Source organism: Malus domestica, chromosome 01 (genome assembly GCF_042453785.1).
Source record: "Malus domestica chromosome 01, GDT2T_hap1".
In the NCBI taxonomy this organism is placed as follows: Eukaryota; Viridiplantae; Streptophyta; class Magnoliopsida; order Rosales; family Rosaceae; genus Malus; species Malus domestica.
The window spans coordinates 10,588,411-10,604,013 of NC_091661.1; the positions used below are offsets into that span (position 1 = coordinate 10,588,411).

The following is a 15,603-nucleotide window of genomic DNA, read 5'->3' on the forward strand; positions in this document are numbered from 1 at the left end:
TCTAAATGATCAATATCTTTTATAAGCTTATCTACAATATGATAAAAAAAATTCTCAACTAGATTAATATCTAAATTATCAAAAGCCATATGTATACTCTTATTTTCGATCTCACTCTCATCTTCTTCTATTTTTTCTAGTTGCTTGTAATTATTAAACCTAATTGTTGCTTGACCTGTACTAGTTTCATATATTTGTACTTTATCTGGTTGTCTATTTCTTGTTACTTGTAAATCAAGTAATGTTCACTGAGTTCCTTCTAAAAAGCTGTTATCTGCGGGTTTTGCTTCTATCACATTTACATGCTTACTACCAAATGTTTGAACAAAATTTTGAAACTCTGAATTAAACTTATGATTATATCTATCGAACACTTTACCAATATACATTAAGCTAATACATAAATTTTTATACTCTCATTTGATATTATAATCTTTTGTTCTTATGCTTACTTTAATATATTTAATAAATTCATTAATTATCATAGCATAATTTGGAATACATTCTATGATTGCTAAGTTTGAACTGAAGTCTACCTCAGCCGTTGCTATTGCTGCTTGTTGGTGATTATCCCATCTATCATCATATATGTATACTAATGCTTTTGTGCCTACTTGTGCTATGGTTAATCCTGCTATTCCAATTAATATTGTTCCTATATGAATCTTGACTAAAATTTGATTTCCTCAAATGAGTAACTGCTTCTTCACTAATTAAATTAAGTGTGACTTCTTTATCAATACAACTAACTTCATGTTGACTGATGCTACTTACAATTCTGCTTCTGTTTTCAAATAAACCTAATTGGTACAAGTTATATTTATTTTTCTGTGTTCTCTCAAAACTTCTTCTAATAAATTCTTTTGATTCTTTTTCATTTGGATAAATATCTTCAGTTCTAGCTACTTCTTTTCCTTTTTTTCTAAAGAGTTTCATTTTCTATTATCAAAAGGATTTAGCTTAGGTCTTCTAATATTATTATTTGCACTTAAAATTAAATTTTCTAATTTATCTAGCAAAGATGGTGGAAGTGATGAAGATGCGTTATGTAAAACTTGGTTTATTTGTGCTATTTGTTCTTCAACTTGATCTAATTTTTCAGCCAAACTTAAAATTAATTGAATAATTAAATTATTTTGCCTAATGGGAATATTTGTCACAGCCCGTCCCAAAGTTTTACACTCGTGATGGTGAATTGACGGAAATGTCCCTAATACGTGACTAAGGTATAATTTTCACGTTCGTTATATCTAAGCTCCTAAAATTTGGTAATTAGAGTGGAGACTTAGACTTAAATTTTATGATGGAATTTTGTGATTTGGGGTTGGGTAGGACCACATACCTCAAATCCTTCCCTCTTTCCCGTACCCTGTCTCTCTCTCCTCTCTCACAATCTCTCATTCTCCGTCTCTCTCCCTCACTCTCGAACGTACGGACCACCACCATATAACCCTGAAACTTCATGGATCGAGGGTTTTGAAGGCACCATCGTGCTTGTGAGGACTCCACGAACTCAAAGACACCATTTTTAGGTAAGGAATCCTTCGTTTTCGCGTTGAAAACTCGAGGTCCGAGTTTGGCACTATTCATGAACTTTTTGTTGGTTGATTTTTAGGACAATCCAAGCTCATAGTGAGCTTAGTGAGGTCCCAAGGAAGCTCGGAGTGCTTCGTTGGAAGTTTTTGGACGTAAGAACACGGAGATCGACAAGTTTAAAGTTTGGCCGGAGCTTTCGAGGCTTTTTCCGGCGAATTCCCGGCGAGTTAGGAGTCGAGGTAGGTATCAATCTCTTCGTCTCGTCAAGTAATACAATTTTCCTTTTTTTTTTCACTCAATTTCGTTGAGTATTGAAGAAGTTATACTCATTTGAATCTTACCCAGTTTCCGGCGACCTCCGAGGCTTTCGAGGAAGTTTCCGGCCAAACCACGGAGAACTAGGTGTTGTTCAAGGTACCATTCTCTTTGTCTCTTCAAGGGCTAAAACTTTCGTTTTTGAATCACTTGATTTCGTTGAGAAATGACAAAGTTATGGCAATTTGAAAAACTGCCCAGAAAACGGCCGCCGGAAAAACCAGTCCGGCGACCCAAGGAAGAAGAAGGTGCGCGTGGGGGCGCGTGGATCCGTGCCTTCCTTGGCGCGTGGGGGCGCGTGCTACAGTAAAAAATTATTTTAAAAATATGTCGACGTCTGTGACGTCGAGTAGATCACTGTGGTATATTCATATACCCAAATTGAGCACCGTATGAGAAAGTTATTAAGGATTGTTGGTTAGGTGTTCAAATAACGTTTTATAGTTTTTGCATTTAGGTGAAAATATGAATTGACGATCCGACCGTTGGATCATCACCAAACTTTAATACGTTGCAATACGTAATGTTTGAGGATTATTGGAACTTACGGATTGGGAATCCGAGTTACGGATCTTCCGGAATTGGAGTTGTAAGTTCATAAAATAAAATGTTAACCGTCACTTAGTTTTGTTAATTGAGGGAGATCCGACCGTTGGATGGTGATGAAATTTTAGGATGTTATCCTAGAGATATATTGTGGACCTCTGGAAGTTATGGATTTAAAATCTGAGTGGTGGATCTTCCGGATTGAACTACGTAGTGACGTATTTTATATAAGTTATATATTCTATCGATATGAATTCTGAGGTTGGAATTGATTATTGTTTTAGGCGCCGATCGTCATGACGCCTTGGCGTATTGTGCTAGGGAGTTGTAGGGCGAACTCCAGGTGAGTGGGCAGTTTTGTTTTCCGTATATATATATACTTGACGTTTTCCCAGAAATTGAAATTTAATGAAAGTATGCTTTAAATGCAATGTATAAAATTATATGAAAAGTATATTGAAATGTGAATTGAGATGCCATGCATAAAAGTATATGCAAAGTATATAGAAATGTGAATCGAATTGCCATGCATGAAATGATATGAAAAGTATGAATTGAGATATGATGCATATGAATGAATGGTGCGGCGGACGCACAGGTGAGTATCAGGTGAGTATTTAAATACTGTTATGATGATGTTGATATATATTGAGCTCAAATCCTGCACCATGGTTTAGTGCTTATAGTATTCACCGCATCGCACGCTCGCCTTGGATCCAAGTAGATGCTGGTCGCAGAGTCCACGCTGAGTGGGTGCGACGGGCCAGTCGTAGAGTGTTAGTGAGATTTCGACTGGTGGGTGACCTTAGATTATGTGCACAGATGATTGATGAGAGAAGCACTAGAGCGTAACTTGTGTGCAGAAGGCCGAACAGGTCACAGAGGTGACTCCGGCAGAGTGAGAGTGATAGATTTTGAGCTCTAGGTTCAACCGTACAAGGCTATTAGAAGGCCTCCGGTTGATTACTTTCTTGCACCTGATATGATTATTGTTGATGCATCCATACTTAACTGTTGAATTAGACATGGCATGGCATGATTGATAAAGAAAAATGTTGAGATAGTAAAAATGAAGTTTGAGAATATATATGTATATTTATATTTTACATTTCTGGGAAAGTATACAGGTTTTACGGAGAGGGGTTACAACGTTTTGAGAAATGTTTGGATTTGGAAAAGAATTGTTTTACTGACCCACTCAATTTTGGTTTTGCGCCCCTCCAGGTTCAGGAATCACAAAGGTGTGGTGACTACGAGGAATTCGACGGTGTTCTGACAGATTGGACAAAATTAGGACTCACCTTCGGGTGTATCAACTTATAAATTGTATCTTAAAGCTTCCGTACTGTGCAAATGGTTACGTCACTCTCACGTGACGGCCAGCATGCCCTCCTTTTGGACGGGGTGTGTCAATATTACTATTGGCTACTTGTGTTAAAAAATCTGTTAAACCTACTACTTCTTTATCTAACTTACTAATTTCTTTTAAAACTTGGATATATTTTCTGCTAGTTCTAAAATTGGTCATTAAACTAATAATTTATCTATTTTATTGTGCAACTTATCTACTTGTTCACTCAACTCTTTTTGCACTAATTGAATATTTTGAACTTCTAATTTTAACTGCTCAACTATTTCTAGTGATCTAAGTTCTACTTGCTTCGGCTTACTATCTATGAGGTCAACAAGCTCTTTTATTTATTTTTTGCTAGGAAACCTTTGAATATTTTTATTATTACCTTTTAACTGAGATGTAATATAGTCTAAATTTTGCCTAATTGTTTTTATGGAATTTTTCTGAAAATGCTCTGACAATTGGTTTAACAAATGATTATACTTATTATTTTCTAATTTTATATTTTCTGCTTGACTAATAATAAGATCTACAATACTATTGGCTTATGGATTTTCTTCACTATGCAAAATATGATTATGCTTTCTCAATGGAAAATAACAAACTAAACTACTTTGGTCTAAGGTTATTTTTCTTTTTTGAGGTTCACTAATTTCTAAATTAAGATAATCTATCATAAACTACAGTCTACATTTCTCTAGAGTTACGGCTAACTGGTTTCTTAGAAACTTTCTTTCTTCTCTCAAGGTTTCTAAAACTTGATATGTTGCTTCTTTTGCTTCTAAAACTTTATGCTGCATTTTTGTGTTATTATATTTACGAATAAATGAAGGATGTTCAAGATAACCAAGATAAAACTTTTGCTTCTTCAAAGTCCTGCTAATTCTTTTGGATATATATGTTAATCTTCTCTTTATGCTAATTATAGTTGGATGTCTGGGATAATAAATACCTGGTGGTTGTGGTTGACAAGGTCTATAAGGACAATAATATGTGTTGTTCATACAAAATAAACAAGTGGGATATCACTTGTATTAATGACTTCCGCCTTCAAGGTACTTTACTATTATAATTATACTATTAAAATGCTAAACTTTGACTCTGATACCAGATTCGGACAGCAGGCCGAGTTAAATAGTCGGATGACCATTATAACAACTAGACATAAAACCTTGCACATGGAACTCGACATGTTTCAGCATGACGGCCATTCACAGTACAAGTATAAGACCTTAATGGTTGAACTCAAAGGTACGAAGAACTCAGAAATACCCTGGTTAATGTCCAGTTATTTGTATGGCAAACATTCAACTACAACAGAGTGTACTCGAACAAAGTATGATCGTCAGTTTAACAGGTTAATAATATAACTACAATAGTGTTTCCCTATTTTGCATTAGAAGTCTAATTAAACAAACACATTAAAGAAAGAAAAGAAAGCTTACTTAAGACTTGGAGATTTCTTGAATATGTACGCTTGAACTTTTATTGATATATATAATGTTTACAAAGATAATTGTTTACAGGAGAGTGTTTACAAGGAAGTGTTTATAAGGATGTTATGAAGACTACATATGCTTGAGAGTATGAAGATGGTGTGAGTATATAGTGAGAGTAGGGTGTTCAGGTGTTGAGATGTTGAGGTGTGCTTTTACAATTAATGAAACTCCACTTATATAGACTGAATGAGGATACAATGATATTAAAATTATTTATACATAAATGGAGTGGACATTTTCTTGGTACTTGTCATTTGTCACTATGCTTTTAGTGTTGCTGAAATTGGCAGCACTGTTTCTGAAACTTGGCCTGATTTTCCTGGTGCCCATTTTTACTTTTGCATGTGATATCCCTGAAATGCTCTCTCCCTTGTCTTCTTCCCATTTTGGATATTATTGAATTGTTTTGTCTTTATGATTAAAAGGAAAGTTTTTGGGGGGTTTTGGTTAGTTTTCCATTAAACTAATGGGGTATCTGAAAATTTTCAAACACATGGTCTTCATAACTCTGTTCGTAGACATAACTAAACTAACAGAAAAACAAAACTTACGTAAAATTGAGAACTTATTCTGTTATTTTGGTTGGGCCATTTTATTTGGATTGATTTAATATTGGGCTTTGTACTAACCATTAAATAAAGTTATTACATGATTTTTTTGTTAAAACTCAATGTTTTGAAACTCTTTTTATTAGTTTTCCTAAAAAAACTAAGAGTAGCACAGTACGAATCTTATAGTATCCGTATGGGTGCAACATTGGTAACGAGGGAAACATGTCGGCTTGCAGAAACAAAGAATTCAGGGTTTCTCCCAAGTACTTTTTTGACAACTTTTATAAGCAATATCAAATACATTTCCCAGAAAGAATTGCACAAATACAAGTATACATAAAAGAAAATTGGGCCACGTATCTGTGTTACATTGTATGAATTGCCACTTTCTGTGTCTCTTCTTGAGCTCCAAGAGCCATCCAATTGCAGAAGGGCAACTTTCTTTCATGGCTATTGCCTTCTAATTTAGTTGCATTGGCTTGTTTCCATTGTCCACGTCTAGGCTCTCTTGCTAGCCTCGCTGTTTTCTGAGCTGCACCCGCGCCTCAGACAAAGCACAGTTTACCTCCCCATCCTCTGGTGTTTCCTTTATCAAAATCTCATAGTCTTGTATTGAAGCTTCCCATTTTTTCAACTGCTTGGTACGTCAACAGATAAACATTACAACTCACTAGTAACATAATGAAAGAGCAACAATATGAACAACTTGAAAATTGTTTTTTCCGGGAAAGATGTGGTTATATGAAAGAGCAACAATATGGTCACCTTAGCATTGCAATCTGCTCTTCTCAATCTAGCCTTGCTGTAAGATGGGCGGACATTAAGGGCAGCTGTACAGTCCTCAATTGCTTTATCTAGTTGGCCAAGTTTTGAACGACAAGCAGCACGGTTGCATAATAACACCGAGTTATAAGGATCGTGCTCAAGTCCCTCGCCGTATGCAACACATGCCTCTGAGAACCTTGCTGTCTTGAAAAGCTCATTGCCTTTTGATCGAGCTACTGCAACAGCTCGAGCCTTTCTCATGACCATGTTTGCTTCCCTGTTGTTTGAGTCAAGCTGTGATGCTCGTTGAGCTGCCTCTAATGCATCATCCAATCTGCCAAACCATTGCAAAACAAATAAAACAATTATTTGACCAAATTAAGAAAAAGTTTAATGTATGTGTTTCCAATGACATTTTCTTTTTCTTACTTTCTTTTTTATGAACGTTCTTCCTTTTGAGACTGCATAAGGATTAGCATAATCGTAACTAAAACAGCTATACTATAAAGATATAAAATACACTACCTGCCAGCAACCATGTCCACCTGAGCTCGTGTTGCTAACAAATTCGCGTTACCAATTGGGCCAAAGAATTTGTTGCAGGCATCAACATCAAAATTTGGACCCCTGGATAATGCTTCATCTGCTTCCTTGTGCCTATTGAGCTTCAACAAGGCCTCCGCTTGCAAAGCATATATCTTCGTGGAGTGTAAAAATGAATTCAATATTAGTCAATCCACAAAACATTTTTTTTTTTCTACCTTTGAAAAAAACTTTTGAGATACATCACATTTTCAGGTAAAGTAGAGAAACAAATTCTTATAGACTTATTCAAAGGACATCTACTAGAGAATAAGAGAGAAGCAATTCTAGTAACGATGAGACCTGAATTTGATAATTTTATGTCTGACCTGGGGCGCTGAATCTGCACCGGCTAATATAACGCTTTGGGATTCCTTTATGAGGGTGTTCCAATCTCTTAACCTACGAGCCTCTGTGCACTTGTTCAGGCAGGCCTGAAGAGTTTTTACTTTAGCAATGTCCTCTTGATCAGCCTCTGGTCCAGCATGCTTGTAGTGATACAAAGCTTTTTCTGCTTCCCCTAATCTATATGTACATAACACATTAATTTTAAGAACTAGGCGTAACAGAATTTTAAGGACAAAAGTTGCAACTCCAAAATGAAGCTAACATGTGGAATTTTATGCTGTACCTAAGATATAATGTTGCCAGACGATGATGAGCCCTATGATAGTGGGGTTCTATCCGAATGGCTTCTCTACACTCAAAAATTGCCTCAAGAATTTCACCTAGAGCGGTTAATGCAGCACTCTTGTTGCTCCTATAAGAAGCCTTATTGGGGTCAATAGAAATTGCAGCATCATACAAAGCCAATGCTTCTGCAAATCTTCCGTTCTTGTAATCTTCATTGCCCATGATCTTCAATGTTTCGGGGTCCATTCTAGTAGACAATGCGCGACATAAGGAAGCAGGTGGTTCCGGCTCACTTTGTCTCTTCTCTTCCCTAGCAGTACTTGTCTTCCCCATGTTTACATGAGTCGGCATTGGAGCGTCCTCCCTAGCAGTCCTTGGAAGATAATCAAGAACATTATACGGGCTTGCATTTTCGCCACCTCCACCACCACCACCACCAGGTTGTCTCAAGTTACCCAAATTTCCGAAAAGCATAACATTGCTGGATGAAGCCCTAACAAGGCTACTACTCCCTTTTGATTTTTGATGATCAGCAATCATGCTCTCAAGCTCCCCAGATATGCCCACCGCCTCCTTTGGAACCCTTCGGCCTTGGTTCACATAACCTTGGCTTGGCGCCATTTTTTGTTGGTGGTGTTGGTGGTGTTGTTGTTGTTGTTGCTGCTGCTGCTGCTGTTGTATAGGGGGTGCCCTATTACTAGACTGGGAAGGCTTCGTGATCGGTTTCGATGAATCTGATGGTACATTGTTTGATGAATCAAGGAAGGAAGCCTCATCGGAGCCACCACGACGCCGTTTGGAATTGGGAGTGCTTGGTGTTTTAACTAACGTGGCATTGTTGTTGTTGGATACCGGAAGAGAACCCGTAGAAGTTGTTCTTCTCGGCCAGAAACTATTCCGCCCAAAAACAGCACTCAAGATGCCGCAACCTGATTTCTTCTCCGGTGAGTCTCCCATATTTTATTAATTGCTATCTCTCACCCTGATCAAATTTGCGCATGGTGTGACGTAACAAAACCAAGAGAAGAACATCAAGTGCATGGAAAAAAGAAAAGGATTAAAAATGAATAAGAAAATGAGAGAGGAAGCAGGAGATTATGTGCATGGCCTCCTGGAGCTGAGTGGCCATCTACCTGCGAATCTAGAAACAATGTCTCCTTGATTTCTCCCTGCTCTGTGCAAGAGAGACGAAACCGGATTGCATCATTAGTTAATCAGGGGCAGGGAAAGAAAAACGAAAATAAATGGCAGGAAAAGAGAATAACAGTTTACGGGTTTGTTCTTTTATAAAATACAAAAATACAAAATAAAAAATAGAAAAACATAAACTGTTTTTTGGAGTTTCTGTTTCTGGATTTGTTTTTTGTTATATTTCGTTTTCTTCACGTTTTCTTTTGTGTTTTTTGCTCTCTGGTGCGGTGCAGAGGTGGAAACAGAAGACCCGGTCTAGCGTTAAATGACGATCTCTAGATTTTTAGAAACGAAAGCACAGCTCAGACTGACTCACCACAACCTAATGTCAAACTGTCGTTGCCCTTATTTCTTTTGAGCTTGGCATGCCTCTGTTGGTTTCAACATCCCACGTAGGACCCAAACATAAATGTGCGTATATCGTGAAGCTGATTGTTTCTTTGCACTCAAGTCAAGTTCGAAACTTTATTTTTATAAATCAGGCAAGTTCCGAATATTACTTACTAACAGAAGGATTAATAAATGTATAAATACATGTTAGCAGGAAAAACAAAAGACGTTTTAATTGCCATCAAACAACGGATTGGACCCAAAGACGTTTTAATTGCCTATAACATGTCTCATCATTGCAACTAATAAGGACTCGATCACCCAACAATTTGAGAAAAGAAATTTACATATTCTTGTCTACAACCAATGAAGTTAAGAAATGAACCAAGAATTTGAGGTAGCATTAAAAAACAAAAACAAAAAAATTCTGAACCAAGAAACTGTGAAAGTTCTAAACTGCTACCTAATCAAGAGTGGTGATCGAATTCTGTGATATGTATGGCTAAGAGAGAGAGAATGAAGGATAGGAGGAATGTAAAATCTCCATTACGCTTTGCAAAACCCTTCGGCTCTTAAGTTGAGGTTCTTTTCAGTTCCTTTACTATTGCTTCTGACAGTTCTTCTGCATTGTACTCTACACCAAAGCATCTCACAACTTCCATGTTTGGGTTCATCAAATACCTGCTTGTTTCAATACAAATTACAGCCACTATAAGCTAATAACCAGAAAACTTGAAAAGGAAAAGATTTAAGCTAGTGGCTCACATGTTGTGGGAAGACTCAACGAGATAGTCATCTCTGTCTTCTTCAACCTTCTTAAAATAAGCACGGTATTCCTGAGCTATCTGCCTTATAGCTGATACAGGTCCAGTTAACCCCACAATCCTTGAATCAAACTCTGTCCATGAAAACTTTGAGTGAGGTGGGTGGGGAAACCAAAAGGAGATATTAACTAAACCATCTGTGTATAAACAATTTGAATATAAAATTACAAACTGGGCTGTTGAAGAATTTGGACCTTTGAGGTAGGCACGAAGATGAGAAGGGTTGTCACGTTCTGGATCAAGCGTAACAAATACTGGTAGAGCCTTCAAATTATATCTCGACTCTTATAAAAGCAAAAAAGAGAAAGAAGCGCATCAGTAATCAAACCTCGAAATTGTGTTCGCATATGAAATGTTGACAAGCGTCGCAAACCTAATATGTTTATGGTCTTGGCCATCATCTGGACTTGCTCCGGTCCAACATCAGGAGAAGAAGTATATCCAAAGTAGAGAAGAACCCAGTTTCCTAATAGATTCCGTTCAGTGACCGTGTGATTCTCTGTGTCTACTAAAGTGAATGGACCACCGATTATAGGGCCCCTGACATTGTTCATGCACTGGTTGTTACCCTGACCTGCTCAGAAAGAAAAAGTAAGAAAAGGGATTATCACTTGGCCTTACGAAATAAACAGTCCTTTCTATACCAATTCAATCAGGAACATACTTGAAGAGCCATTAAGTTTTCAAATAGGGAAGCTAGATGTTCTTTTAACATGGGGGTAACAAAGTGAAGAAAGTTGAGGTTCCACCATAAAACCAATTGGCAATATGCGGAGTAGCCCAACTCCTTAGAAGCCCTTGCATGGTTTGATCCTTCACCAATGTAGGACTTTGTCCTCACATTCTCACACAGAGTTCAATGAGGAACTAAATTTATTATGAATTTCTCATAAGATTTCAGACAAAGTTGAAGTCATACCAAATGGGTAGATATTGAATAGGTGAGATGCACATGAACCTCATATGGAAAGATATTATAACTTGGGTAATCAGATTTTTGCTCCCTGAATTATTAAGTGTTAATTTACCCCTCAAAACTTTTATTCAGCCAATTTATGATCTCAAATATATTAAAATGGTCAATCTAGGACACGTCACGTCAATTCCATCCAAGCTAGCATCAAGTTGATTCATGTACCCGCCACGCGACTCACATTTTAGGGCAGCTTAGTCAGATATTCTACAACCCTTGCAACCCCATACAGTACAGAGATCAATCAGACTGCACAAAGATCAAGCCTCCTCCATCGGAATCTCTCCAAGAGAACAATTGCAAAACGAAAATCACATCATCCATCATCGTCAGCCCACTTCCTCCATTTCAAACAAATTTGTCCCTACCAATTTCCAAACCTCCAACCAAGTTCACACATCCAAACCAAACCAGCTACATCATTGCCCTCTTATTGTCCAAAAGCATATTCAACATTGCCATAAAATCAAACTTTTTTATGTCTTTGGGTTTTGAGTTTTCACTTAAGCAGTGTTGGCGAAGTATTCCTTGTCCAAATCAATGAGCTCAGACTTGTCTACAAGTCTGATTTGTAATATTTTCCACCCAGCACAGCTATTGAACGTAGAAACTGATATAGAATTGGGTCATCAAGTACCCCATTGAAATTTCAGATAATATAATCTGGGGTAGGGGTACTCTGATAGGGAATAGAGATGTTGGGTAAGTGATAGGGGGATTCTTAAATATTGGTGTTCTTTTTCCTCTGTTATCTCCCGTTAAATTTGGGTGCAAAGACAAACAGAGCTACAAAGTGGCTACATAACAGAGGAACCCCAAGCTGGGATAACTGAGGAAGCTGCCTTGTTTTTCAAGTGATTCCAATTGAGGAGGCTTGAACCTCTGTAATGGTACATGGGGGTAGTAAAACATCTGCGATAAATGACAACTTCGAAGATAGGTCACCTGACTTTATTTGACAACAGCTTGGATGGAATTGCAAGGAATCTGACGGTGCGTCCTAGATTTACCACTTTATATATTTCAGGTCCTAAATTGGCTGGGGGAAAAAATGTCTAGTGGGTAATTTGACACTACTATAATAGCTGAGAGCATAAAGGGCCGATTACCCTATATTCTGTTTCGCTTCCTATTGATTTTGATTACAGTATAACCCAATTGGTATCCACACCTCTCCTCTAAACAGGTTCCAAGTCCAAATCCTCTGTCCAAATGTTGCAACTGATTAAAAAATGATTTGCATAGATATAAGTAACTGATCACAATATTCCAAACTTGGCCTGAAACAAAGTTCGCGGGAAGGCATTTAATTTACCCTTCAAAATCATAACTTAACACATAATTACCATTTTCTAATAATACCTAAACATTGGCTGCAGTAACTCTAGGCCTTACTCCAACGAATTTCTCAACCTAGTAACAATATATCATGCTTAATGTAAGACCTGCTTGCTTGGGCGCCTATTTCCCTCCCGACAAGTAATTTGCACAAATCGAGAACCCATACACTAACCCATTACTCCCTGTACATAATAATATGCTGCAACGCTGCAAGCCATCAAGTTTTACAGCCTGACACAGACGAGTTACAGCAAAAACTCAGGTAGGATAAATCTTGGGGTGCCAACTACCTTACAGAATACCGAATACCATGACAAGATTAGGCCTCACTCCTCATACTGAATTATGCCATCACCTGTATGTCACTCTTTTCTCGAGGGGAAAATGAAGCTATGAAGATAGAACAGAAAAGTACCAAGGTTTTCACTGTTTTCCTTCATATCACTTATATCACTTTTAGGGTTCCATTTCAGTTATCAGTAGTAGTGTTTAATATGGCTGTCAGTCAAGCCGAACCCAAGCCATTGCAGATTAGCAAAAGAAAATCACCAAACTTAGTATTACAAACAATATAAACTCATTCAGCCATTATTAAATTGTCATACCAACCATTCCTATCCTGTATTGTCAAACATAACAAGAAGTTCACAAGACTAAATTGTTTATGTTACTCATTCATCAAGCAAAAGCTATTAAATGAAGAAAGGAACAAAAGATGTAGTCCTGCATGAAGAACAATTTGTCTACGCCCAAAATAAATCCTAACTGAGGGTCAAAATGACATATGTGCTGCAAGTTTTGCTTACATTTAAAACCAAGAAATCCTATTAAACATTTTCCAACTAATGTACAAAACAGACATCAATGATTTACCTCAAAAGAAAATGGCATGATGGCCAAACCATTAACACTTCACATAAACAGTCTAATTTCACTAGATAAATGATTTTATAACCAATATCCTAGAGATTTCAGACTGGAGGTATACATTCATCATGAAACCTCTTGTATTTCACACATCAAGGCTAACATCAAATAATCCCTTAAAAACTTAAAACGCTTTTACAGTCAGAAGCAAAGACTCTTAAGTTGCTGAAATGAGCTATCTTTGACAGATAAAATTAGCCATTTAACTTAAATGCCATTTTATACCAACAAATGACTGGATTCCACTTAATGGAACAAATAAGGAGGAAGAACACGAAAACAAAATTATATCAAAAGGCCACAGAACTAGGTAAATGTATTCCAACTTCTTCAAACCAAACACAGTTACCTAGCAATATCACAGGCCGAAACTGTACCTTTCAAAGTTACTCTCCTCTCATCGTTATAGCGAATGAAAGTTGCAATACCAGCAAATCCTAGTATACCAGCAGCCGGCTGCAGAACAAGTATATTATGAACAATATCAATAGAGGTTAGAGACAATCTGTTTACATTAAATAAAGGGAAATTAATCCCGGAAAAGCATGAGACAGATGCTCATTTTTCACAACTTCTGAAAACAAGAATATGTAGATAATAAAACTGATAAGAGAACATAAAGGTGAAGGCTGCGTACAATAACATAGGTGCCCCATGAGTGAGAAGCCGGTGGTGTTTCTACATTCATAGGAGGTCTAATATCTGTCTTCCCATTGGCATGGTTCGATGACTTGGCATAATTACGTGACTGCATTTTCTTAGAGAAGCCAGACCTACAGCAAGCACAAGTGATTTAGTCAAAACTCAAATGCTAAAGGACACATGAAACAGAACTTTGAGCGGTATCCCCATATGGGGATTAGAATATAGATTTATGCTTGCCAGAATGGTGAATTCCACTTCACATATAACCGAAAAAAATCCATTTGGGATTTTACGTTCTTCAATTCGAAACCCCAATGTGCTCAATAGTGGGATGAAACATAAAACCCCAAAAAACCCACTTCAAGTTAATGGTCAAAAATCCAATAAAATCGTCTATTTGTAAAAGACAATGTACTGAAACATAACCAAATATCACATAGTTGACTCATTTTATCTTTCCAATCAACACATTCGGGTTGTAGCGAAAACTGTTCGAAAACCAAACATAGAACTTGCCATTGCAAACCCAATTTGCAAGAAAAAGGTGATAAGAACACATATACTACTACTCCAAGTACCTTTCAACAACAGACATTTGGGATGTAATTTAAAATGATACACTTATGTGTGCGTATATGAACGCAAACATTTATGAGAATTTAGCGACATATAATCTAGTCTGCATATCAAAAACCCAATTCGGTGAAATTGAAAAGGAGTGATTCCAATATAAAGAATGAATTCCAGCGATTCAAGAGTACTGACATGAATTAAATTCTACCAGTAAAGAAATCTCAAAGGGATCGTGGAGTGAGTACCTCCGAAGTAGATTGAGAGCCTCCTGTGAGCGTTGTTTGGACGAGAAGAAAATGAACCGAGGAAAGGGCATGATTTTCTAGGAAAATTTCTTCGGTGAATTTTTGGTGGATACCTGATTTGAGCGAAAACCCATTTCGACTTTGTATCATGGTACAAAACCCCGAGAGTCCAACGGGCACAGCACGCGCTCTTTTTCCCTCCGTCTGCAAAATTGCCCCCTATGGAAATGTTTTTATTATTATTTTTTTAAATGTTTTTACGAAAGTCTATTGGAAAGATAAATTATCACCCCCCCCCCCCCCCAAAAACATCATCTTTTTCAATTTTTTTATTATTTTTATTTTTTTGGGTAAACCCTTGGATTGCAATCCATGTCCATGGACATCCTCCTCCCATAGCTTATCTGTCAAACACAATGCATTGATTAATAATAAGAATTAGGGAAATTTTATATGAACTCATCTAACATATTTCTACACTCAATTCATTCTTTTCATCCATATTGTTTTTTATTAAAGAATTAATATCTCTTTAAACCCAAATTTATTACCTAAACTACCCTCTTAAACCCAATTCAAAATGTAAAATTATCTTTACACTCATTCCCTTAATAAAATAACATATCTAATTGAATCTTTTTTTTTTTTCAAAGAGGTGTCCTTTGCCCCTTTATAATTGCATATGTCGTATATGACTAGCATTTCCATGGCTGCTTTTTTTTCCTTTTTGCTACCACAACCCATCCATGGACTTGGGATCCAAGAGATCATTC

The 15,603-nt window shown here is 37.0% G+C and overlaps 2 protein-coding genes and 1 long non-coding RNA gene across 3 annotated transcripts; 1 reads left to right on the forward strand and 2 right to left on the reverse strand.

Annotated features, from left to right (window-relative positions):
- Positions 1-1,609: 1,609 nt before the first annotated feature.
- On the forward strand, positions 1,610-3,839 carry LOC139196602 (uncharacterized). Its single transcript, XR_011581687.1, has 4 exons — positions 1,610-1,775; positions 1,882-1,950; positions 2,682-2,740; positions 3,622-3,839. It is a non-coding gene; the product is annotated as an uncharacterized lncRNA (long non-coding RNA).
- A 2,215-nt stretch (positions 3,840-6,054) lies between these two features.
- On the reverse strand, positions 6,055-8,878 carry LOC103432344 (inactive TPR repeat-containing thioredoxin TTL3-like). The gene is made up of 5 exons (XM_008370564.3): positions 7,780-8,878; positions 7,478-7,673; positions 7,092-7,264; positions 6,567-6,900; positions 6,055-6,435 (listed from the first exon to the last, which is right to left on the reverse strand). Exons 1-5 carry the CDS (start codon positions 8,736-8,738, stop codon positions 6,313-6,315), a joined length of 1,785 nt encoding a protein of 594 aa, XP_008368786.2. The 5' UTR covers positions 8,739-8,878; the 3' UTR covers positions 6,055-6,312.
- Positions 8,879-9,630: 752 nt separating this feature from the next.
- Positions 9,631-15,130, reverse strand: LOC103406066 (protein SCO1 homolog 2, mitochondrial). The gene is made up of 7 exons (XM_029105814.2): positions 14,831-15,130; positions 14,005-14,140; positions 13,745-13,823; positions 10,500-10,700; positions 10,321-10,410; positions 10,068-10,200; positions 9,631-9,983 (listed from the first exon to the last, which is right to left on the reverse strand). The coding sequence occupies exons 1-7, from the start codon at positions 14,899-14,901 to the stop codon at positions 9,875-9,877; spliced, it is 819 nt and encodes a 272-aa protein (XP_028961647.1). The 5' UTR covers positions 14,902-15,130; the 3' UTR covers positions 9,631-9,874.
- Positions 15,131-15,603: the final 473 nt, after the last annotated feature.

Excerpts from the sequence above, each read along its gene's own strand:
- LOC103432344 (XM_008370564.3), bottom strand. The coding sequence starts at position 8,738 with ATGGGAGACTCACCGGAGAAGAAATCAGGTTGCGGCATCTTGAGTGCT. Across the intron at positions 6,901-7,091 it reads GTGGACATGGTTGCTGGCAG|ATTGGATGATGCATTAGAGG; the intron begins GTAGTGTATTTT and ends ATGGTTTGGCAG. Across the intron at positions 6,436-6,566 it reads GAGCAGATTGCAATGCTAAG|TTGAAAAAATGGGAAGCTTC; the intron begins GTGACCATATTG and ends CGTACCAAGCAG.
- LOC103406066 (XM_029105814.2), bottom strand. The coding sequence starts at position 14,901 with ATGCCCTTTCCTCGGTTCATTTTCTTCTCGTCCAAACAACGCTCACAG. Across the intron at positions 13,824-14,004 it reads CATGGGGCACCTATGTTATT|CCGGCTGCTGGTATACTAGG; the intron begins GTACGCAGCCTT and ends CTTGTTCTGCAG. Across the intron at positions 10,201-10,320 it reads TCTTCGTGCCTACCTCAAAG|AGTTTGATTCAAGGATTGTG; the intron begins GTCCAAATTCTT and ends TTTCATGGACAG.